This window comes from Arvicola amphibius, chromosome 18 (assembly GCF_903992535.2).
Source record: "Arvicola amphibius chromosome 18, mArvAmp1.2, whole genome shotgun sequence".
Classification (NCBI taxonomy): domain Eukaryota; kingdom Metazoa; phylum Chordata; class Mammalia; order Rodentia; family Cricetidae; genus Arvicola; species Arvicola amphibius.
The window spans coordinates 17412675-17437940 of NC_052064.1; the positions used below are offsets into that span (position 1 = coordinate 17412675).

At 45.3% G+C, this 25266-nt stretch overlaps 1 protein-coding gene across 8 annotated transcripts in view; it reads right to left on the minus strand.

Annotated features, from left to right (window-relative positions):
* Window positions 1-7773: 7773 nt before the first annotated feature.
* Window positions 7774-25266, minus strand: part of Dlgap1 (DLG associated protein 1) — a 270222-nt gene continuing 252729 nt past the window's right edge. For all 8 annotated transcript variants that reach the window (XM_038315307.1, XM_038315308.1, XM_038315306.1 and 5 more), the window contains 3 exons: window positions 16452-16543; window positions 10727-10879; window positions 7774-7983 (listed from right to left, as the gene is read on the minus strand). In XM_038315307.1, coding sequence (XP_038171235.1) covers window positions 7774-7983; window positions 10727-10879; window positions 16452-16543 — 455 coding nt within the window. The remainder of the gene's footprint in view (window positions 7984-10726; window positions 10880-16451; window positions 16544-25266) is intronic.

Consider the following 25266-nt stretch of genomic DNA (forward strand, 5'->3'; position numbering starts at 1 on the left):
TGTGTATCTTTGGAGCCTGTCCTGGAACTCACTTTGTGGACCAGGATGGCCTCGAACTCACAGAGATCTGCCTGCCTCTGCTTTCCAAGTGCAGGGATTAAAGGTGTGTGCCATTACTGCCTGGCTATTAATATAAATTTTTATTTGTCATGTATGAGTGTTTAGCCTGCATGTATGTACGTGCACAGTGTGTGTATCTGGTGCCCAAGGAAGCTAGAAGAAAATGTCAGATCTCCTGGAACTAGGGTTATAGCTGGCTTCCAACCAACAAGGAACATTGGCGACTTCAGACACAAAGGGCTGTGGTACATGGACAGACAGAGGGACAGGGTCGCAGGGTAGGGTGAAAGGTTTCTAATCATGATGACTAGGTCCCAAAAGTCACGGAGTCTGCGAAGGATCCTGTTGAGACAGGACACCCACAACCTCTTACCTCTTACCCCACCCTGAGCTGGCCTCGAGACACTGCTCACTTCCTGGAGAGCAGACAGACCTTCTTGGGTTAAATTCAATGAATGGATTTGAAGGTTTACAAAGATATCAGAAGTTTGCCACCCTCAGACCATTTGAGACCAACCCAAAATGACTCAAAATGTTCAGTACAAGAGGGTTGATGATAAAGACAATGGTTGTCCTCCTTTCGGCCTGGCCACTTGTGATGGGTGGGTCACGGTGCTCTAAAGCAGGAGTGTGTAGAGTGTGCTGCCATTTGTTGGGAAAATGACCCACACGTGAAAACCCACAAGTAAGTGCTGGAAGGATATGCATACAATAAACTTCCAATATGTTGAGAAATCTGGTATCTCTAAGAAGTGTCAGGTATGGAAGTGAATGTTTTCTACAGCAAGATAACAAGTCAAGAAAATAGCAAATCCACTCCCTAAAGTTGACTCTTCACTTTTTGGTTAGTAGAACATATATTTTAAAAGATGTATCCATTTTTATTTTATGTGCATGAATGTTTGTCTGCATGTGTGTATGTGCACCATGTGTGCAGTGCCCTTAGATGCTAAAAGAAGGTGTGAAAGCCTACAAACCTAGCTACAGGTGATTGTGAGCCACTGAAGGTGCTGGGAATCAAACCCGGGTCCTCTGGAGATGCAGCAGGCACTCTGCCCACTATGCCATTTCTCCAGCTCCAGTTGGCAGAATAGTTTTTTTTTTTTTTTTTTTTTTTTTTTTTTTGGTTTTTCGAGACAGGGTTTCTCTGTAGCTTTGAAGCCTATCCTGGAACTAGCTCTTGTAGACCAGGCTGGTCTCGAACTCACAGAGATCCGCCTGCCTCTGCCTCCCGAGTGCTGGGATTAAAGGCGTGCGCCACCACCGCCCGGCTTGGCAGAATAGTTTTTATTTTAATCTAGGGAGATGTGTTCTTGCCTGTTTGGGGCCATATATAGTATCATCTAACCCCTTACATTTTTGCATCCTTGAAACTGTTGGCAGGCCTTGGACTCTGAATGCCTAGAAAAAGCAGTGCCCATCAACCAGCCCTCTTACAACATCTGTGAGTGACTGGTTCCAAAACCTTGGATACTAAAACCTGTGGGTGCTATCTTGGTATAAAGTCTACATACCGCCTGTTCCTGTCCTGCTGGGTCCTTATTTTTAGATTCCTAGTGATACTTAGTACAATACAATGACTTTGTAAGATGCTGTTGTGTGAATTGTTTAGGAAATAGGAAAAGAAACATTTATACATGCTCGCTATAGATACTTCAAGTAAATTTTTTTTATTATTATTAGATTATTAGTGTGTGTGTGTGTGTGTGTGTGTGTGTGTGTGAGAGAGAGAGAGAGAGAGAGAGAGAGAGAGAGAGAGAGAGAGAGAGAGAGAGGACAACTTGTAGGAGTTGGATCTCTCCTTCCACCAAGCTGGTACTGAAGACTGAATTTAGGTTGTCTGACTTGATGGCAAGCACTTTTACATGCCTAGCTATCTTGCCAGCTGCTCCGACTATTACCGATTCACAGTAGGCTGAATGTGGGTATGGGCAACTCGGGGTAAGCAGTGCTGACTGTAAACCTTGCAAGCTATGCTGGGATATTCCCTGTAGGGCATCGGCATCTGTGTCTGAAGCATTCAAGGTGTCAGGATTGGAGACTACAGAAAACAGGTGCTGTCATTTGTAACCTCCTTGAAGAGCCATTGGGAAGAATGCATTTCTTCTGGGTATCAGAGGGCACAGGGTTCTGTCTGCTTCCTCTTCCAAGGTGAAAGTCTTTCGGTTGAAGAATCTCTTCGCTGAGATCTCAGAAGAAACTGCCTGGTAACACTGGTTTTCCCATCAGGTTTCCAGGTGGAACTAACATCTACTTGTCCAAAACAGGGCCCAGAGAGGATCAGTCTCCATTGGTGTCATGGAGAACGTTCTGTGCAAAGGAGAGCAACATTCAGCCTGTGATGGGGCAGACCTTGGTTTCTGCCATTTATTAAACTGTTTCCTGCTTCCTGCCTTGTGTAAGTTCAGGCTTGTGTTCCTTTGTTTAGAAGACATATGGAAATAATCCCCTAACCAAGACACAGGATGACATCTGGGGCTTCGCATTCTTGGGATTTGCAGCGGGAAGAATGGTGTACCTGGAGTAGCCCTGCTCTCTCTCTCTCTCTTTCTGCTTCATGGGAGATGTGACTGACTTAAGGGGAATTTAATACCTATTTCGCAAACTTAAAAATTAGTTAGAAGCGAAGGAGTGATTTCAGACAGGGTCATTAGTTTCTGTTTGCAAAAGGAATTGATTGGGTCTTGGTTTCGCAGTTGAAAGTCAAACAGCATATTGAACAAACAAGGAAAACCGGCACCTTTGGTTCCCAGTGGCACTCACTGAGCAAGCATACTCGGACACTGATTTTAATAACATGTCATTTATTTAAACCAAAATCAGTGTAACCTTTCAAAGAGTGGGTTTCAAAGATTTTTTAAAAAAGTCATGCTCTCAACAAACTTTTTTTTTCAATTTCTATTTTTTTTTTTTTTTAAAAACTAAATTGTATTTTCCAGGAAAGGGGGTTTAGACCCTAACATGGAAACTGCTTCACTTAATAACTCCTGCACCTCTTTCACCTCCTCCTTCATCTCTTTCTTCCTTCCCCATCTTGTTCTCCTCCTCTTCCTCCACTTTCTCTTTCTTTATTTTTCTAGGTAGGGTCTCTCCATGTAGCCCAGACTAGACTTGAATTCTTGATCCTCCTGTCTTAGCTGGAGTTCTTTTTTTTCCCCCATTCAAACATTTACACTTCCTCCCTTCCTCCCATTTCCCTCCTGCTCCCTCACTCATCCTTAAGAGAGGGCAGGGTACCCTGCCCTGTGGGAAGTCCAAGGCCCTCCCCCCTCCATCCAGGCCTAGGAAGGTGTGCATCCCAATAGACTAGGGTCCCAAAAAGCCAGTAGAAACAGGTCCCAGTGCTATTATCGATGGCTTCTCAGTCCGCCCCCATTGGCAGCCACATTCAGAGGGTCCGGTTTGATCCCATGCTCGTTCAGTCCCAGTCCAGCTGGCTTTGGTGAGCTCCCATTAGATCAGGCACACTGTCTCAGAGGGTGACGCACCCCTCACGGTCCTGACTTCCTTGCTCATCTTCTCCCTCCTTAGATGGAGTTCTTTAACTTCAGATTCTTACATTCAAAAGCAAACTCAGTTTGCAGATTGATTGAAATGTAAGAGAGCCTGAATAAGATAAAACTGAGCCGTGAAAAGGCAAGAAGTGTGCTCAGATTAGATGAGTTGCGTGCGCTTGTCCAGTCATGAGATCTTCGTGGCCCTCAGGGAATCGGTCAGGTGACCATTTTGCTTCTCAGGTTCAACACATATTGTGTTATTTGGGGACTGGCACAGATCTTGCTTATGAACAAAATCAGAAAAGATGCCTGTCTGTCTACTCGTTTCCAAGTCTGCTGCATATAGGTGAAGGGGTTTTTGCCAAGAATGTGTTGTAAGCTAGGAAGGAGGCACTGTGGACACAGCTGCCAGACTTTGTCAGACAACTGATGAGCGCAAGTCCACCTTGGAAGCATAAAACCCAGATGAGAATGGCAGTGGCAAATAATTAACCAACGTGAACTACGGAAAGAAGCAGCAGTGGCCCTGGAGACACTGAACAGAGGCCTTGCATTTGAGAGCCCAGCCCATCCTTTAGTAATTGTGCTACAGTGTCTAGTAGTTAAACTGTGAGCAAAAATTTCTTTCCTCTGCTTTTTCTTTCCCCTCTCCTTTCTTCCCAGTCCCGGTGATGAGATCCAGGGCCTCACACATGCTAAACACACTCGGTCACTGACATACACAGCTTTTATTACTGTGAGGGTGGAATAAAAACGGAGTCCAACTGTGTGGGAAACACAACGCAGGGGGGACATGTATGCAAAGAAATCAAAGTGGTTAAAATATATACGTGTGAGGGGCTTAGAGTATCACTCATAATCTGTATCTGTCATCAGCATAATGCAGTGGTAGGGGCACCTGAATCAACACGCCAAGCATATGTGATTATTGGGGCAGAAGACTTCAGTTCTGAAGTCGTGGAGATGGGAGCTCCCACAGCCTGTGCAGCAGTGGAGGGAGCACGGTGTGTCATCACAATGACATGAGAAAGATGACATGCCTCTTAGTCGCTGAGCTGCCCGCTCCCAAAGACAACCACTTAGACTCTGGAAGACCCAGGGCTTCAGTAAAAACACACAAGCCTGAAAGCAGTGCATTGATTATTTTATTAATTCCTTCTTTTTACATTATGGGAAACATTCATGTATTTACAGATTGTTGGGGGTTTTTTTTGTTGTCCACACACAATCTAGGTAAATAAGCCTATGAAATTCCAGTTCAGAAAGCCATAAAAATCTTCCCCACCCCTCCATCTGAAGGCTTTCAAATGAATCTTTTTTTTTCCCCAAACCAAAATAATTTTTAAAAATTACATTAGGGAATTCAGATATGCTAATGATTTACATTCCAGTTATTTAAAATATGCATCTAGACATGTTCTTAAAAAAGAAATGGTAAATTCACAAGGATAGGCTTAAATTAAAGCAGTACCGCACAGTAGAACATTAAGGGAACATCTATAAATAACAGAAATATATTACAAATAAATTAGCTCTATTTACCATTTCAAATATTAAAAATCTTTAATCCATTTCTTCATCTCTCTTTACAAAAAGGTTATGTGAACTGTATGGAAACATCTGCAAAAAATATAATAAATACTTAATTTCTTTGAACGTATTTTTTTTGTTGTTTTTGATGAGGGAGAAAAATTTCTTTTGTAATCCCCCCCCGCCCCAAGAAAATGCCCAACACCTTTATACCAAAGTTAAACAAAATAAGTAATTTTTCAGGGTACATACACTGTTCATTATGAACTAAAAAACATCTTTACAAATTACATCAAAAAGAATAATGCAACAGAGGTGATGCTCACAGATGTCAGTTTCCAGGTCCAGTGGATAACAAGCTGTTTTGTGGGGGGGTCATGTCCTAACATCAATAATTAGCTTTTTTTTATAAAGTGTTTGTACAATTTAAACTGTGTTTTTCAGGAAGGCAAAGGTTGTGATGCCCTGCAGGCGTTCAGCTAAAAGATTTAAAATTCTTACCAAAAATAGCTTATGAATATACAAATGCCATTCACTTAGACAAGATAAATAGGCCTTCTCTTGTCCCTCTTTAAAACAGCCTGGGCTAAATCAGTTTCCAAAGAAAACACTGCAGGAGTATCTGGGATCACGTTAGAACCTGAACTCTACCTCAGGGCAGGGAGCTGTAGTCATCAGTGGGTCTAGAATGGCTGCTTCCTGTGAATTCCAGTCTTTCTGGGATGAGTGTGACCACGGGCTACCCAAGGTGACAGTTGGCCTTACTCCTGCATACTTCCCACGGTATTTAATTGTTGCTCCACTGTAAAGAGAAAGTGTCTTTTTTGAAACTAGCAAATACTTGAAGCCTACGGATCTCTGCTCCAGTTGAGAAAGCACTGACTTTGTCTGCCATAGTTAAAAGTTGTTCTGTTGTTGTTTTGTTAGTAGGTTAGTAGCCCTTTTCTTGTAAACCACAGCAGGGAGCGAACACTTGTGCCCTGTTAGTAGAGGCAGCTCAGAGCACCAAGGGCTCTGAGAGGTAGCGAATTCTCTAGTGGTTTTAGAGTGTGTCTGAAAATAATGCTTGCCAGACCCATCGCTTCTCTGAAGTTTGTAAAGAAAATTAAATTAGCACCTGGCTATGAGAGTGTATTTTTTTTTAAGCGTCTCTGGTGCAAGCGTTTTGTTTGTTTGTTTTTTCTTTTAAGACTTCCATTTTTCAATGGCAAATTTCTAATTCTTTAGGTTGCAAGCTTGACATAATATGTGGCTGACCCTTTCGGATCGCCACATTCTGAATGTTGAAATGGCTACAAGAAAGGGCGTTTGAAGACTTCAGCAGGAGGCCAGTGCTCACACCATCCACCACGACTAACCTGCAAGCCAACAGAAAGTCTGGAATCCAACCAAATGCACGGATTTCTCTCAGCGTTTACGAGCGCCGACTTCCCTTGCTCCTTACAGCGCTTGGTCCCTGCCAATCGAGAAAGACTTCTCTACCTGGAACTTCAGGATCATGATGGCAGCTCTTTGGAATGGGGCAGACAACCTTTTAAGTTTATTCATTCGCTAGAGGAGAAAACCCTGTGCTTGGGAACGCGTGAACCCTGTACGGGAGCGAGAGGAGAGCCCTGAAATGTGACGTGCTGGGCTAAACTAGACGGATGTGTAGCCTTCGAAGGGGTGGCAGGGAACCGGAACTCTTCTCTGGAAATGACCTTGCCGTCTTTCAGAAGCAGAAGTGTTCTTACGCGTGTGTGAAATTACGCGTGTGCGTGTGTGAAATCTTAAGTGGGCCCACCCGAATGGACACTAAACTAACTGAACCAACTCTTTCTCCCCCGCCCCTCCCCCCCATTTAAAAACCACGGCCATGACATTATAATACACAGAGTACAAGAAAAGTTGATAAAACATTTCAGGTCTAAATTTTCTTAATAATAAGATAAATAAATAGATTCCTTATATAGGATCTTAAACCTTCCCTTTGCCTTAACTTTCTTCATTTTATTGCCTTTCAGAATGGATTAATTTCCCTGAAAGATCGAATTTACAATCTTCTGCTGATTGAGACATTTGAAGCGGTTTGATGAAGTACCAGAGAGGCAGTTTGTACAGCTGCGAAGGTACACACTTTGCCTTTCTCTCCTCCAACACCCAGGCCCCCAACCCCTGGTCAGCTCTGGTCCCTCTCTCTTGGTCACCATGGATTCCAACAAGATGGTGTGATTTCTGATATTAGAAATAAAGCGCTCTGCCTGCTCGTAAAAATAACTGTTTGGGGGCAAATAAAGGGACTCGAGCCCTCGTTTCTTTCATGTGGAAGACGGCTAAGTCTCAGAGGATCACCCTGCGTGATACCGGGTTTCTGAAATACCCTATGGTTTTATATTGCTGAGTTCTAGGGACACACTAGCTTGAAAGAACTGAGGAAGGTGAGTGACCTACAAGGTGTCTTTTCTACACAGGTGGGTTTGCTTGTTCCAGAAAAGAAAGGGTTTGGATGTCTGCATGAGGCTTCAGGACAGGGGAGCGAAGCTCGGGTGGAGAAGATGGGCCAAGCGGTCCAGGAAGCGGGGCGGCTTGGGGGCGGCTCCTGCGAGGTGGACAACTACACCAGGACGGTGGCGGTCACTGAGCTCAGAGACGGAGGGGCACGGGGAGGCGGCCGAGGGCAGGGCGGCGGGACGGTCCTCTGCTGCGCTCAGAGCCGGGTCTGCGCCTCGGGGATGTAGATCTCGATGCTCTCTGCGCTCTCGGTGGCCGAGTTCTGGCGGACCGACGCGGCGCGCTTGGCAGCCATCAGGCGCTTGCGGGCCTCCTGGCGCTGCGAGCTCTCCAGCGAGCGCTCCCGGATCAGCGGCGCGGGGCCCTTCGCCGGCTTCTTTGGCACTGGAGGAGGGGCCCTTCGCTCCTGATCAAAGCAGAAGGTTCAGGACATTACACAGCTTCTCAGGACAAGCTTGGGAAAGACTGGGATAGGTCAGTAGTTCGAAAACACACACACTTCTTTTTTTTTTTTTTTTTAAACCTAAGGACGGTTAGTTCTGATCTGCACACTGTATATATGATTTCTCTTCATTGCTCTGGCTTGGATATTCAAAAGATGCGGGAAAACAAAACAACAACAACAATAACAACACATAGTCTCTTACACTTAAGGTCGAGGGTAAAACTGCACCGCAGAACTAGTCCTTTCCACGGCAGTGTGTGGGCATTTAAAATGCAGCCCTGCAAAAGGCTCCCTGCACCTCACAGTGAGGGTAGCTCTGTCTGCAACCCCCAGACTCTTCCTGGCACCAGCAGCGGGTCAGGAGCTCTCAACAGCTACAGAATGAATTAGAACTCTAAGCTGTGTCTTTCTAAGGAGCATCAGGTAGGAGAGCTTGGGTGGGAGAAAATGCCCCCTCTACTCTCTCTCTGGCCTTCTCCCTCCACCTACCCAGCCTCCCCTTCCATCCCTTCCTAAGCAGCCAGATGAGGTTATAAGATAGTGTTTTTAGGCTTCAATGGTGCCATCCGGAGCTATACCCTTTTTGCACAACACACAGCCACAGATTGTACAGGGTCACCGGGGTGGGGGGTGAACGACTTGTATTTCCTACTCTGGGGAGGATTTTTCCAGATCAGCAGTCCCTAGGGGTTTCAGCATGCTTGTGGTAGCCCAGAAGACAATCCCAACTTGTTATCAAAGTTGAACACAGGACTGGAAAAGGCCGTGTCTCTTATCAGCAAACTCTGAAATGGTATTAGATCTTTTCTAACTTACTGCAAAATCCAAAATCCAGCCACTTGTGCCTTCATGATAACCATACAAGGAAGGGGAAGGAAGGCATTTAAACCACAAAGGATGCTTTTAGGAGAGAGATGCTGACCTTTTGGGCTGTGTAAGAGTCCATACCAACCCCACATTTCCACTTAAATAAAACACGCTGTATCCTTATGAAATCAAACATGATGCTTATCGTGAAGGTACCGAGTATCCGACTTAACACTGATGCTCAGTACAACGGTTCCTCCTTGCTTGCCAGGGAGAAATGCAGAGGTCAGTATCATTACTCTTGGCTTTGGCCCGTGCTTGTTTAAAGTGGAGCCTGTGTTGCTGACGGACAAAAAGGGAGAAGACAGAGTACGGTCTCCCATCACCTCTGTCTCTTCATCTTTTGTTTCCCTGTCAGGCTCATGAGGTGATAAAAAGCTCTGATCATAGGCAAAAATGCATTGTTAAAAACTTAAAAAAACAACTAAGCTAGTAACTTATTATTAGGTTACATACCAATAAGTCACGTAACGATTTCTTTGCATCACTTCTTCAGGGCATTTATAGTCTTCACTGTGGGACAACTGGTGGATATTTTTAAAAGTATGAATATTGGAAACTTTTTAGTCATTTTTCTTTCTTTGCACACTTTATTTTTTTTTCCAAAACAATAATATTAAAGAATCAGTCGGTGAGAAGTTAGATGGAGCATTCCTAAATTCCAGCGTGTGTACACGTGTGTATACTTTTAAGACCAATTTGCCAGCAGACAGTTTCACACATAAAGAAAACTAGATGAAGCACAACGTTTGGCTTCTCAAAGTAGAGGCCACACACACACATCGATAGTACTTCAAGCTTGGTTCTAAATCCCCCCAGTTGGGTAGTGGTGACAACATTGCCCTCCTTTGGGACTGGGTTTGTCCTGGGTGCCCACTGACCCCATACACCCGGAGATGATGGGCAGCAGTGGATTGCTGTTAGTTCTTGATGGGTCAGGAGACCCCAAAGGGCAGGGCTCTCACTGCTCTGAGCAAATAACCAGTCTTCATTTTCAGGGGTATCTCTTGGAACTATTTGACCTCGGGTCATAGAAGAACAAAAGTTATTTAAAAAAAAAAAAAAAGACAAATCTCATACAGGACAGATCAGCCTGGAAAGGCAGACATGAGATAACTTGTAGAAGCCTGGTGGAACCACAGTAATCAAATATGAAATTATTATTGATTAATTAAAATAATTTAAGCCTTTATTTCTAAACTGTTGCATGAAGATTCCCAGGGAACAATACTGCCCCAGGCAAATCAATCAAAATTAGGAAAAACAATCGCAACACTTAGGTGACTACCAGTCTCACAGGGAGCGTTTAGCCTGGGGCGCCAGTGACTTCTTCATTACTGTGCTTGTGAGACGACTCTCAGCCAGTTACTGCTCAGAAACACGTCCTGTGCGTGGAACTGGACTCTTGCTCTAGGGAACCACACACTGAAGAGGTCATTGATTTTGGTTTAGAAAGCAAAACTGGAGGCGGTTCCTTCCAGTGTCTAAAGGGGTTTAACTTAAAATTTAATTAATGAGAGAAGAAAAAGAAAGAAAAAAGAAAGAGAAAAAGAAAAAAAAAAGAAAGAAGGACAGGAAAAAGGAAAAAGAGAAAGAAAAGCCACATTCCCACTTTCCAATTCACAAAGACAGGTTTTTCTTCAAAAGTATGCCTGAAACATATTACAGATAATATGCCAAGTGGTTAGTATGTAAACATTGTCATCACAATGACACGGATACGATGCCAGCTCCATTTCACATGGTAAACAGCAGGACTGAGTGCAGGAGCCTATTTAGACTGTCCAGGGTTTGAGCAGCTTTTTAAATGGACCATACAAAATCTACATTGTTCTACCTTCTTGTCAAGAGGATCCATCTGTTTCCAATTATTGGCCTTTAACTGATGAAGTTCATCAAATTTCATACTAATATTTTCTATGGACAACTGCAGCATGTCCCAAAACCCCGCCAAATCCTGGGAAGTGGGTCTTGGATGAGCATTGGGATTCTGTACAAAAGAGAGAAAAAAATATTGATGATTTAGAGGCAGTGTGACAGCAAGCAGGGGCACAAAGGCATTTTCAAACATTCCAAAGAACCCAAGGAGGCTGAGTTCCTTTTGGCTTTCAGATAACAGTGAGGCTACGAATGGTCATTTCCTACAGGCCCCCATTCCAGTCCCTGATTTTCAAATGTCAAGGCTGTAAAATTCCTTGTCCTTACAACAGCATGGTTGTTTCAGTCTGATAAGTGGGGGAGAGTCTAAACATTTGAAAAAAAAAAAAAATCCCAGAATGCGTTATCTCTTCCTGGATGCATTTTTAAACAATAGATTTAAATAAAAATACTACCTTGAAAATAAAATCATGTATGATTTCATGCCACACAGTTTATCCAGAGAACAGATGAGAATTCTAGAGCGAGATTAGTTTTAGCACTCATGTTGAGTAAAATATTAGGGTACAGAATTAATAAGCAACAAGAAATTTTCTAAGTACTTGGTACACGAGGCTTCTCTGATGCCCAGAATTTGTATATTTGAAGTAAACAGTCAACCGTGGATATCCACAGGTAGTCCTTGAAATAGATTGTGTACAGTAATTGAGACATTACTGGTATATATAATAAAGAATCATTTTATCATGACACATTGGAAGTTAGCTAGTTTTAAATATAGCAAATGTCAGAAAACTTTATCTTTACACATACATATGCATGCTGATAATAATTCCCATTTTAGGATCGCAAATATCCTTCAGTGTTTAAGAACTGACGTTCTGCCAGTCAGAAGTGGTGACTGCCTTTAAGCCCAGCACTTAGGAGGCAGAGGCAGGTGGATCTTTGAGTAACAAGGCCAGCCTGGTCTATAGAGTGAGTGAGTTCCAGGAGAGCCAGGGCTAAACAGATGAACGCTGTCTCGAAAAACCAAACCACTACCAACAAAAAGTTTTTTAAAGAATTATTCAAAATTTTTATTGTTGTCATCAGGGCATAGCGATACACCCCTTTAATCCCAGCATGTGGGAGGCAAAGGCAGGTATATCTCATAGGAATTCAAGACCAGCCTCCTCCACACAGTGAGTTCCAGGATACCCAGAGCTACAGAGTGAGACCCAGTCTGGAAAAAAACTTCAAGAAAACAAAAACAAACAAAAATTATTATCAAAAATTACATGTGTGTGCTTGTGCCTGTGGTGTGTATGCTACAAGCGCGTGGAGGTCAGAGGACAATACGCACATACATGTGTGCATGTGCACATGTGTGTGTTTGTGCATTTGCTGTGTATGCTACAACATGTGTGTGGAGGTCAGGGGACAATATGAATGTACATGCGTGTGTGCGCGCGCACGTGTGTGTTTATGCGTGTGGTGTGTATACTACAACATGCATGTGGAGGTCAGAGGGACAATACACGCATGCATGAGTGCATGCACACATGTGTGTTTGTGCATTTGCTGTGTATGCTACAACATGCGTGTGGAGGTCAGAGGACAATACGCACATACATGCATGCGTGCGCACACGTGTGTTTGTGCGTGTGGTGTGTATGGTACAACATGCGTGTGGAGGTCAGAAGACAACTTTATTGAGTTGGTTCTCTCCTTCCACCTTTGTGGATTTCAGGAATTTAACTCCGGTCATCAGGCTTGAGAAACCAGCCCCACTGAAGCCAGCTGAGAACTGACTTTTGTTAGCTTGCTTGAGAGCGCTCTGTGTGATTTATGCGGGCCTGGAAATCTCCACCTTTTTATCTCAGCCTCCCAAATGGAAAGACCTGGCTCAAGAGTTGACTTTCTTTGTCCCTGTAAGCTGTTATCACTGTCATTGCCTAACACCATTTGCAAAAGCAGCTGAATGCTTCCCAGTCAGACAGCAGAAGTCTCCCTCCCCTCCACACGCCAGGGCTTCTGGCCAGTGTTATTTCTCCTTATTTCTTAGTAGTAGAAACAACTGTGCTGGGCAGTGGTGGCACACGCCTTTAATCCCAGCACTCGGGAGGCAGAGGCAGGCAGATCTCAGTGAGTTCGAAGCCAGCCTGGCCTACAGAGTGAGTTCCAGGACAGCCAGGACTGTTACCCAAAGAAACCTTGTCTTAAAAAACCAAAACCAACTCTAAACCCCCATGTCCTACGATAACTAAGGCCAGCTTGGACATTTAAAATTAACCTCAAGAAAATGGTATCATCAGAATGTCAGAAAGTGTCAAGGTTGTGGGGTCATCTAGTTGTTTGAAAAGGTTGGAAACAGCTTTTACATCGGCGGATGCGCTAGAGTGATGGCCTCATTCAAAAGAATGCAAATAAAGCCGCACCGATGTGCACGGAGATCTGAAACAACTGACGGTCATTCTTTGGAATAAATGAATTCTGGAGTTTTTAAGTGCTTGACAATATTAAAATCTATCCCAGGGATGAGAGTGAGTGTGGCTTAGCGGTACAGGCTCAAGACCCTGGGCTCAATCTGCAGCACCTAGCCAGAACAAAGCAAAATAAACACAACAACTCAGTCTACCACTAAGTAAGCTGAAGCAACAACTCTCAAGTTGGAGGCTACACTGCAAACAACAACAGACCGAAAGGGCTAGACAAACAAACAAGCCCTCAGCAGGCAGAACAGATAAGCAGACTCGAGAAAGTACGTCTCACTACTTCGTGATTTCACAATTAGTCAGCCTTATCCACAATGGGAAACTAAACAGTTAATATTTTGGAATTCAGTGACATTTTCTGGGTCATGAGTTTTACTATTGTATTGCTTTAGCACCAATGGAAAGAAATAATACAGATCTGAGTTTCTTATCTGGCACCCTTGGGACCAGATGTTGAGATGCTAGAGTTCATAGGATTTGGATGTTTTCCTATCCACAGTGAGATATTTTGGAGACAGAATACAAGTCTTAATGTGAAACACATGTATATGTCACATATACCTTGTACACACAGTCTGAAGGTTATTATATATATATTTTTAATGTACCTGTATTGACTGTGACATGTTATATGAGGTCAGATGTATATAGTATCAATGCCTTGGTGTCCCCAAAGTTTTAGATTTTACAGAATTTCCGATTTTAGATTTCTTGGGTTTGGGCATGGTCAACCTCCAGTTCAGTAGCTTCTAGAGTAGTTCCTTAGCTGTGCTTAAATGAGTATCATGGGCAACTTGGTCCTCCCTGCAAAGGAATCTCTTGCCCTGTGTTGTCATACAGACAAATGAGAAAAGAGAGCGTGTAAGTGCTAGCCACTCTCTAACTTGGCAGTCGTGAGTCATGTGTCGGGGTGGCTGAGTCTAGACAGACCATTTCTGAGATCAGAGGGAGAGTCGGGGGTGGCCCCCTGGTTTAGTGTGGCTGAAATATGACAAACTTTGTCCATTTACTTTAAGCTTGAGAATCTAGTCGGGAATAAATACGTTTTCAAACTATCTTCTTCTTCCTTTTTTTTTTTCCCTTAAAGGAAGAGGAAGTAAAGAAAGAACAGCTGCACCTGGTTCTGACCAACCCTACAGACACTTTCAAACACACACACACACACACACACACACACACACACACACACACGCCTAACATGTGCGTGTGCTGGAGGCAGTGCCAGGGCAAGCAGGTGGAGGCAGATGACAGACAGCTTGTAGGAGCTGGTTCCCTCTTTCCATCTTATCTGACCTGGGAGCCTGGGAACAAACTTGGGTCATCAGACTTGGCAGCAAGCCCCTTTGTCTGCTGAGCCATCTTGCTGCCCCTTAGAGTCCCTTTCATACGGATGTGGTGCTAAGAGAAACTACCACCAGGTCATATTTATTTCCTGGGATGACTTCGCTCTGCAAAGGTAAGGTATGGAACTCAAATCCTGCCTGGATTTAATGGGGGACAGCCTGGAGAAACCAGGGTTTGATTCTTGGGTCTGATTTTACTGTGGGCTGGTAGCTAAGTTTCTTAACTTTTTTTAAAAAAAATATTTATTTATTTATTTATTATGTATACAACATTCTGTCTGTGTGTATGCCTGCAGGCCAGAAGAGGGCACCAGACCCCATTATAGATGGTTGTGAGCCACCATGTGGTTGACTGGGAATAGAACTCAGGACCTTTGGAAGAACAGGCAATGCTCTTAACCACTGAGCCATCTCTCCAGCCCCCAAGTTTCTTAACTTTTGTGCCTATCGATCCCATCTGTAAGTCATAAAGACAATGCCACTAGGAACTCCAAATGGCCATTCTGCATAGTCACCGGGCATCTGGCACATTTGGTGCTGGACCTGCTCTTCAGAGGCCTGCTGTGAGCAGTACAATGACCATCCTCTGCTGGTGTGGCATTACCATAAAGAGGGACTTCCCCTACTGGCCATAGGAGCCACTATGAGGAATGGCAAGATGTCAAAAGCTGGCTTTCATGAACCTGACAATTTCTAGAAATCAGTACGCATTAAAAAAAATGTACCTGTAATTTCATCTTTAAAATGTGCATGATATTTATGTTCTCCTTTGTAGTACACTTGGCCACTTGCCCATCAATTCTGTTTTCACATTTATTCAGTGTGGGGTGAGCGAGGGTGTGGCTGGTGCACACACCACAGTGTGTGTGTGTGTGTGTGTGTGCGCGCGCGCGGTGTGTGTGAATGGGAGTTGGTCCTCTTGTGAGTCTCCCATGTGAGGTCTGGAGATTGAACACCAGGCTTCTCAGCAAGCCCCTTTACCCAGAAGCCATCTTGTCAGCCCCGGACTAGATTCCTTTGAGGAGAAAACACAGTGCCTAGGACACAGAGTTTAAATTCTAAAGCCTGACCTGGGTCCTCTAAGATGTCAGTTGTGTTTCCCGCACATCACCGAGTTGCTGTGCTCTGTGTTAGCGCCAGCCTGACCGGCAGCAGTTGTGTGTGCGGAGTCATTCGTGGTGGACGGAGGTCTTCTTTAAAGCCTCCTGGAAGAGGCTCTTGGCCTTTATTTCTCCACCAGATTCGCAAAGGCTATTGCTGTCACTGCTGCTGTTACGGAAGAGGGTTCCCTTCCTTTGTGTTTGTATGTCACCTGTCTCAAGGTGTCTAATCCACATTTTGTCAACCCTCAACCTCTGGCCTTTGGGTTAGAGCAAAACTGATCAGGAGACACAGTCAGCGAAAGCTGTTTTAGAGAGAGAAATCTTTGTTTCTAAAGTACTTAGGAAATATCAGTTGCTCCAAATTTTACTAAGAATAAGAAAACCAAAAGCAACATACAAAATCTAGGAACATGGAAAGTTTTCAATAAAAAAAAAATCAGAAAATGGGAGTTTTAACTTAATTCTGCCCCTAGGATTATTTAAGTGGGTCTGTCTTTTCTTCTCTTTCTCTCTCTCTCTCTCTCTCTCTCTCTCTCTCTCTCTCTCTCTCTCTCTCTCTCTCTCTCTCTCTCTCTCTCTCTCTCTCTCTCTCTCTCTCTCTCTCTCTCTCTTGCTTGTTTGTTTTATTTAGTGAAAAGTAGGAAACCAGATTCATCTGTTAAAAGACTCCAAGGAGCCTTGACTTAACTTGGTTCAAGCTAAGTTTTGCTTTGGCTGGACCAGTCTTGAGGACAAGGAGTCGGGGCGATGTGGAGGGTACCTACCAGGTTCTCGTCACACAGCTCTCTGAACTGGTAGAATTTCTGCGCCATGAGAAGTTGGGCGCTGCCCACCGCGGTTCGGATTTTCCCTAGAACTGAAAAGAGCAGACACAGAAGTTTACACGATGCCTCAATGTTGAGACTTAAGTCTGGTTAAAAAAAAAAAAAAAGGCGAAGAAAAAGTTCTGCTGTAATGGTGTGGGAAAACAGCACACACAACGCGCACCCACACGCACCTGGGTCCATGAAACCTGGGATACCGGGTTCAAACATAAAGTCAGCTTGGGAAACCACATGTTTATCGCTCTTGTTTCTTGGGAGAACTGAGTTTTCCTTCACAGCACTGTGCTCTACCCCAAGGAGAGGCAAACAGCGTTCCTTTTCTTGGTCTAGACAAACTGGTCATGCGATTTTCCCGGTGTAGTTTCGGGTTTATAGAGTCAGTGATCCTGATCTGCTAGCTTGATTTTTCTAATTCGGATTCAAACAAAGAAAAGCAATGCAAGTTGGGGGGAGGAATCTCCTAACACCCTAACTAGTCCATAATCCAGCATTTTCCCTGCAGTTCAGCCACTGGCATTCTCTGACAAACGAATTTGCAAGGGAGTGATGGGGTCCAACCTGTCGCCTGGGGCACACCAGCACGGATCCTAACATCCATTTGGTGTGGAGCCTTCCTCCTTGCTTTGGTACTTGAAGTGGTCTCAGTAACTGCCTTTGAGTGCCTCTGCAGGGGGGCCCGGGTCTCAGTGTCCCCAGGGCTCCCCCTGCACCCGCAGCCCTTGCAGCTGCCCCTGCTGGAGCTCTGCCATGTAGCAAATCGCCCTCTTGTACCCGAATGGACAGAAACCTCCCACACTGGAAGACTAGAGAGAACCCAGACAACCTGAGGCTTGGATAGGCTGGGAATTCTGCCTGGAAGAGACAATATGGGATTCAAGCAATCTCACTGTTGGCTTCAATCTAAAAAAATCACACTCCTTTTCGCAACCACAAGGGCAGGAGAAAACAAAGAAAGCAACGGGCACTGCCCAGGCTGGCTTTATAATCTGCTGTACTGGATTCACAATGCCAGGCCTGACCTGAGCTCATGATGCTTATTCTACCTAGGAAGTTCTGGGACAGACCTACACAGAAGGCGTCTTTCCAAGGTCACTCTTGAATCCACTATTGTTCTGCAGCAAGGTGGTGGTTAACCTTGAAGCAGTTAGCCTGGCCCCCAAGGCTAAAGCCAAGGCCAGAGAAGGGCAGAGGAGCCAAGGCCCTGCCTTCTTGGGCTTTACATCATAGCTGAGAGCAGAAAGAAAAGGCAGGGGAGCAGACCCCCCCTTCAGTGAGTTAGACAACATAGCGTTCTTCCTCTGTCTCCTATGAAACGGAAAACAAATGAGCAACAAATAGGCTCTGGCGTAAACAGTTTGTCTTGATAGTCACAATTTTATAACGGCACTTTTTATTTTATTTACCTCATTAAATCTACGCACATCATTTATTGTGCATATGTGCGCGCGCGCACGCGCACACACACATGTACCGTGGTGCATGGGTAGAGCTCAGAGGACAACTTGCAGGAGTGTGTTCTCTCTTTTGGTGTAAGAGTCCTGTGGGGGCTGAGGATTGAGTTCAGGTCATCGGGCACCATGAACTACTGAGCCATTTCACTGGCTTTCTCTATATATTTATTTGCTTGTTTGTTTGCTTACTTTCTTTTTTTTGCCGCTATTTTTAAATTTGGAAACAAATTAAAATACTTTCAAGGACTTGATAATTTTTCATTCAAAGAAGGCTTTCCCCAAAGGAACCAATTTTCTTATCTTTTTATTTTCCCTTCAAATCTTTCTACCCCCCTCACAGTCCTATAGGTCAAGGGTGACGGCTTCCTTTCTGACCCAGGAAAAAGCATCGGAGCAGAGAAAAAATAGAGAGGGACTCTTCCAGCATAGCACCGAAGTCACTGAGGTAAGAACTAAGAGCCCGCCCCCCCCCCCCCCCCACACACACACAGGGTTTCTTTGTAGCATTGGAGCCTGTCCTGGAACTCACTCTGTAGACCAAGCTGGCCTCGAATTCACAGAGATCCTCCTGTCTCTTCCTCCTGAAAGCTCGGATTTGAGGTGTGTGCCACCACCACCCGGCTGAATTAAGAGCCTTTTAAAATTACACCAAAGGGCTGGAAATGGGTGTGCATTTGATCGCAGCACTCACAGAAGAAGCTGAATCTTTGTGAGTTTGAAGCCAGCCTGGTCTACACAGTAAGTTCCTGGACAGCTAGGGCTACATAATGAGACCTCTCTCTCTCTCTCTCTCTCTCTCTCTCATATATATATATGAAGTATAAGATACTTCTACTGGAAGTAGAAGATACTTGCGAAGTGGGGCCTTAGAGGAAGGAACTCGAGCTGCTAGGAGGTGCCGGAGAAGGTACATTGGTACCACCCCCTGACCCCCCCAGTCATTTCCTCTTTCCCTTTTGTTTCTCAGCTGCCACGATGTACTGGGCCACTGAGGGTTCCAAGCAACAAGGTTAAGTAACCATGGACTGAACCTTTATTTTTGTTTTTCCCCAGACAGGGTTTCTCTATATAGCCCTGACTCTCCTGGAACTCGCTCTGTAGACCAGGCTGGCTTCGAACTCACTGAGATCCGCCTGCCTCTGCCTTCTGAGTGCTGAGATTAAAGGCATGTGCCACCACTGCCTGACTTCTTGTTCTATTTAAAAAATCTATTTCTTTTTATTTTATGTGTATATATTAGTGTGTAAATGTACATACGTGCATCGTGTGTTTGTGTGCAGGTCCCCTGCGGAGGCCAGAACAGGGTAGCAGATCCTTTGTAACTACAGTTATAGGGGACAGTGAGCTTCTTAATGTGGGTGCCGGAAATGGAACCTGGGTCCTGGGTCCTGTGTAAGAGCAGAAACTACACTTAACCACTCCAGCACTTGCTTCTTCTCTCTCTCTCTCTCTCTCTCTCTCTCTCTCTCTCTCTCTCTCTCTCTCTCTCTCTCTCTCTCTCTCTCTCTCTCGTTTGTTTTGGTTTTTTTGTTTTGTAGTCTTTTTGTAGTCCTGGTGTCCTGAAGCTCATTCTAGACCCGGCTGGCTTTGAACTTAGATCCACCAGCCTCTGCCCCCTGAGTGTTAGAATTAAAGGCACGCAGCACCATGCCCGGCTCCTTGCTTTAGTTTTTGATATAGGATTTCTCCTTACACTCTGCTCTTTGATCCACTCTATGAATTTGAATTTGCCTTATTTATTTTATTATTGATTTATTTAGAACCAGGACCTTACTGTATAGCCCAGGTTGGTCTTGACGTCCCTGATTCTAGCAAACCTCCCTATCTCGGCCTCCAGGACACCTGAAATCCCAGTAGTTTCTCGTTGCACTGAGGTTTGAATTTCCTTACTTTATGCCATTCATGTATGTAGGAGCGTTCAGTATGTGTCTTCCAGTGACAGGCTTATTGCACAGGGTCCTCTGAGTTACCCATGATGTCACACAGGATCTTCTTCTTTTTAAGGCTCAGCAACATTCCATGCTATCCATGCATAGCATTTAAAAATCTGTAGAGTGGCTGGGTGGTGGTGTCGCACGCCTTTAATCCCAGCACTTGGGAGGCAGAGGCAGGCGGATCTCTGTGGGTTCGAGGCCAGCCTGGTCTACAAGAGCAAGTTCCAGGACAGGCTCCAAAACTACAAGAGAAACCCTGTCTCAAAAAACTAGAAAAAAAAAAATCTGTGGAGTGTGATTTCTCTCGATTATCAACACTTTCTAAAGCTAGGTGTGGGAACCAGTCCTCAGGAGGCTGAGGCAGGAGGATTCTGAGTTCAAGACTATGCCAAACTACTTAGCGAGACCTTGTCTCTGAACACCAATGCCAAGCAAAACCAAACCAAATATTCACCTTCCAGCCAGTGCCACGGGACAGGATGGGTCTAAAGGGACACCATGGGAATCTGGAGATGAGAGCAGAACAGACCTAGTGGCTGTGGCTGAGCGCAAGGTCACGTCAGCCGTGAAGAAAGTGGAGGGTCTGGAAAGTGGAGGGTCTGGGGCTCACTCAACAGGCATGGTTAGGGAAAATTACAAGCCCCATGTTTTCTTTAAAGGTTACATGTTATAATGAGAAGCAGAGGAAGACTCTGTGGGGAGGGGCATCTATGCAGACTATGCTTTGAAATCCCCTGGCTATGCTGAATTAAAGACTGAGACATTTAGAGAAGAATGAATCTCCTCTTTTCCCACTTGCCTGTGTGGGGTATGGTTTTTATTTGGGGAACATAGTGATGGTAGAAAAAAACACAGGGGTGAAAAGAACGAGCAATTTCTTTTAACCCTGCCAGGGGAATCTATGATTGCTACGAGGAGTTTCTGTGTGCTGGTGCCAGCGAGCCAAAACAAAGACCAGTTCCCTTGGGAAGACGCCTGGCTTTTCGCTGAATCAAAATTTCAGGACTGAAGGTGCAGCTTAGCATGTGTGCAGCTCGGAACTCAGTCCTTAGTACCTAAAACACAAACAATCAAACAAACGCACACAACAGGTGAGCGTTCCAGCAACTCTGTGATCCTCTCCGTAGTCCAGGAGAACTGGTCTCTAGATTGGAAAAGTCAGAAGACTAGTTTCTCTGGCTTCTTTTAATTCCTTTCCTTTCCTTTCCTTTCCTTTCCTTTTTCCTTTCCTTTTTCCTTTGCTTTCTTTCCCTCTTCCTCTTCCTCTTCCTCCTCCTCCTCCTCCTTCTCCTCGCCCCTCCCTATTTTGAGTTTTGAGGCAGAGTCTTGCTATACAGGCTTGGCTGGCCTGAAGCTATATAGACTGAGCCAGCTTCAAACTCTCAGAGGTTCACCTTCCTCTGCCTCCTGAACCCCAATTGCTAGGGTTAAAGCCACCACGGCTGCCTTGCACTCAGCTCTGCCCAATCCACAGCCATCACGCCTCTACTTTAGGGCCTCAGACACTGGGAAGAACATACGTACAGCCTCAAACTTGTTATGCAGCCAAAGACGACCTTCAACTCCTGGTTCCTCCTGCCTGCATCTCCCTAGTGCTAGGATTATAGGCATGTGCCACTATGCCTGGGCTATGCAGAGCTGCGATTGAACCCAGGGCTTCACTTTTACCAACTGAGCTAGATCCCCAGCCCAAACAAACATTTTTTCCCCATGTCATTAGTTTATTTACAATCGTATCTAGCATAAGAATTTGAAAGTTTAAGCCATTTCTCATCAATTTCATTTCTTAAACATTCTTTATAGTTGTTAAAGGTATGAATGAAAATATCCTGGTTTCTTAAGTAGTCGCTGCCGTCTTAGGAAGAAAGGAGCAACAGATCCAGATCTGTAAATTCACAGTTGTTAGAGCCAGTGACCGATGGGGATTTCCTCACAGTGGCTACAAGAAAGCACAGAGGTGGTGAACTCTGGACGTTCTGGCCTAACATGGCGCTGTTGGAAGCTCTGTAAGGCTGCAGACAGAGCGGGAATGTGGAAGTAATGGCCACAGCACTGTCTCCCTCACGACCTTGATGTCTGAATCACCAAAGGGAAGAGGAGAATTACAGACATATGTCCTACACCTTTTATGTAGAGTACCGGAGGACTAGAAAATACACGTCACCATGCAGGATCCCATCGAGGTGTCCACCCATGGTGAAGGGACCGTCAAGTGAACACGCCAGGAAAGTCTTTTTCAAACGGCTTGCCACCTCAACTGCAGTACATCTACTGTGCTCCTTTTCCATGGAACTTTCTTTGACACCCAGGCCGTAGGTTCAAGAACAGCCAGCTTCTTCACTAAGTGACTGTCCGTCTTGGGACCATTTATCACACCTCTTCCTCCTCATTTTCCTTAAATTCCTATACCTAGCTGCCTCTGCCATTTGCTCATTCTTCTACCTCTGGGTGGCTAGATCCTTGATTTCCAACCAGCCCGCAAGCTTCTCGACTGCATAGGTGGTGTCTATGCACTCAGGCAATCCCTGAAGTGACACCAAAGGAATAAGTTTGGGGATCAGCTGAATCAACTATGGACTCTATGTGTCACACACACACACACACACACACACACACACACACACACACCACACCACACCATCACCACACCACCACCACCACCACCACCACCACCAAAGTTAATAGCAACAATCTGAACTAGATTTTGACTCCTTTCTGTCTTGTCTTCCTTTGCCCTTTAAGTTACTGTTGAGTAGTTAAGGAGTACAGTCTGAGCTAGGCTTATTTATTTCTGAGACAAGATCTCTCTACAGAGCTCTGGCTGTCCTGGTACTCACTAAGTAGACCAGGCCGGCCTCAAACTCCCAGAGATCCATCTGCCTCTGACTCCTGAGTGCTGGGATTAAAGGTGTGCGCCACCACCCTTGCCTCTTACTAGCGCGCTCAGGTAGCCTTTGGATTCACCGTCTCCGGCTTCTCTGTCCCAAGTGCTGGGATTGCCTTCTGGTGCCTGCACACCCACCCTGCAAGCGTCAGGCCACGTGGGACAGGGTGACCATGTCTGCGGGTGGAGTAAATTGCCTTCATGGTGATGTTTCTCCGGGAGCTCCCAGTAAACTCATCAACAATGGAAAAGGCAGTTAAGTTTTTAATCTACTAACCTTTATGATTTTAGTGAAACACCCCCCGGGGAATCTCACTTGCAACCCCCCTTTCCTGAAGCTGTTGGGAGCAGGTGGCTGCCACTGTTCACTTTAACCAGAGAGGGTACTACCAGCGTGTGGCCAGCCTGGGAAAAACAGAGCCCAGAAGCCCAAAGCGGTATGGAGTGTCTCTCATCGAAATGCCTGCCAGTGTAAATTAAAGGCTATCTGTCCCCAAGTGTGGGCTCCTCCTAACCTCTTTGTGCTTTTCTTTTCATTCTGGAGACTTTTGGGGTGAAGGAGGAGAGAAGAGTGGGGAAGAATGTGAGTCCACCTCTAAAGCCAAATGGGTTTGTCAGTACAAATCTATATGAGATTGTCCAGGCACTGAAAAATGCATCCTTGGGGCAGTTTCTCAAATCTATGACCCAGAGGTCCCTTCTTATATATACAGAGAGCAGAGTGCTGACCAGAAAGCACATTGGCTATCACTTCCTGTGGCCGTGAACTAGTTTCAGGTTAGTCAGAACTTATGAAATAGACCACATGCTCTCTGTCTCTCTCTGCCCCTACTACCGAGTGTGCATCCATGCGTGTGTGTGTGTGTGTGTGTGTGTGTGTGTACACAGGCACGCACACTGGGAATAAGAGAAAATCTTTTAAAGGTTCACTTTAAAAGGTGAGAATTAAACTGAAAGAAGCCAGGAAGCATCTGCAGCCCTGCACTTAGCCACATGCCCAGGGCTGATGAATGAATGGCAGGCCTCACAGAATGCAGCTTTATCTACCACCTACCAGCCAATGAGCTGCACAGATTGGGCCGAGGCAACCCTGGACTGAAACCCAGTGATTACACTGATAGCTGGTCACAACAACGACCCTGCCCAGCTTCCGTAACCAAACCTGAAAGCAGGCAGAACTTACTTAGGGTTTCTTCAGCAGCCTCAAGTTCCCAGGCCAAACTCACAAGCCTCCTGCGGGAGATGCTATCCACTAACCTGAAAGCTACTGCCAGGTGAAATTAAACTGGAATTAATCTGCCTCTTGCACACGCTGTTTATCTGTGTCTTTCGGATAACGCCTGAAAATTCCAGAGAAGTTGTCCACAATTCAGGAGGCAAAGACAGATTACCAAGCACTACAAACCGGTACTTTATCCTTGAGCCAACGAAACCTGAGCCCGCTTTTCCCCGCCACAGTTGGAGACTGCATTCTTGTGAGAAGGGCTCAGTTCCATCTGGTTGGTTCTTTCCCGGTTAGATAATCCCAGACGTATCCCTGTAACATGCGAGCCGCTGTCAAACAGTGCTGAGCCATCTCCCCGGGACAGCTGTTTCACACAAGGGCCGCATTGTCTGAGGAGAGCGGGTATCCGTTTCCCTTCAAGTGCTCGGGAGACTCTGTCAGCTGCCTTGGCTCAAAGAAAGCCTCGCCCAATGCAGACTTCCATTATTCTGTTATCTGGCCCCAAACCACTCTAGACTGGGAGGGTCGAAGGCCTAAATCAAGAACCAGTCTTTGTTCTGCTTGGCTTTTTATCGGGGGAAGTAATAGCTCCACACACCCAAAGAATGTATGGTCTTACGCTTCCGAAGCTAGTTGGCTTGCTTTCCCTCTTCCCTGGGCTCCAGGTGAACTGGGAACGCCAAAAACTATTCACAGGGAGGAGTCGTCAGAATCTTGATGGCTGATGACCGCAAAGGCACTGAAAACGAGATGGATCTCTCCTTCTCTGATAGAGGCCACGCTAACTCCCCACACCCTCAGATCTCTGCTTTATTTCAAGTAGTAATCCAGCAACAGATTCCTTACCACACTCTCTCTCCCTCCCCTCCCCCACTCCCTCCTCCTCCTTCTTCTTCTTCTTCTTCTTCTTCTTCTTCTTCTTCTTCTTCTTCTTCTTCTTCTTCTTCTTCTTCTTCTTCTTCTTCTCCTTCTCCTTCTCCTTCTTCTCCTTCTTCTTCTCCTCCTCCTCCTTCCCCTCTTCCTCCTCCTCCTCTCCTCCTCCTCTTCCTCCTCCTCCCCCCCTCCTCCTCCTCTTCTTCTTCCTCCTCTCCTCCTCCTCCTCCTTCTCCTCTTCCTCTTCTTCCTCTCTCTCTCTCTCTCTCTCTCTCTCTCTCTCTGTCTGTTTTGGACTATGGACATACATCTGTATTTTGAACTTAGACATTTAATAAAGTATCTTTACATCTTATGAACACGAGGAGAGCTTCAGGGGCTGTAGCCT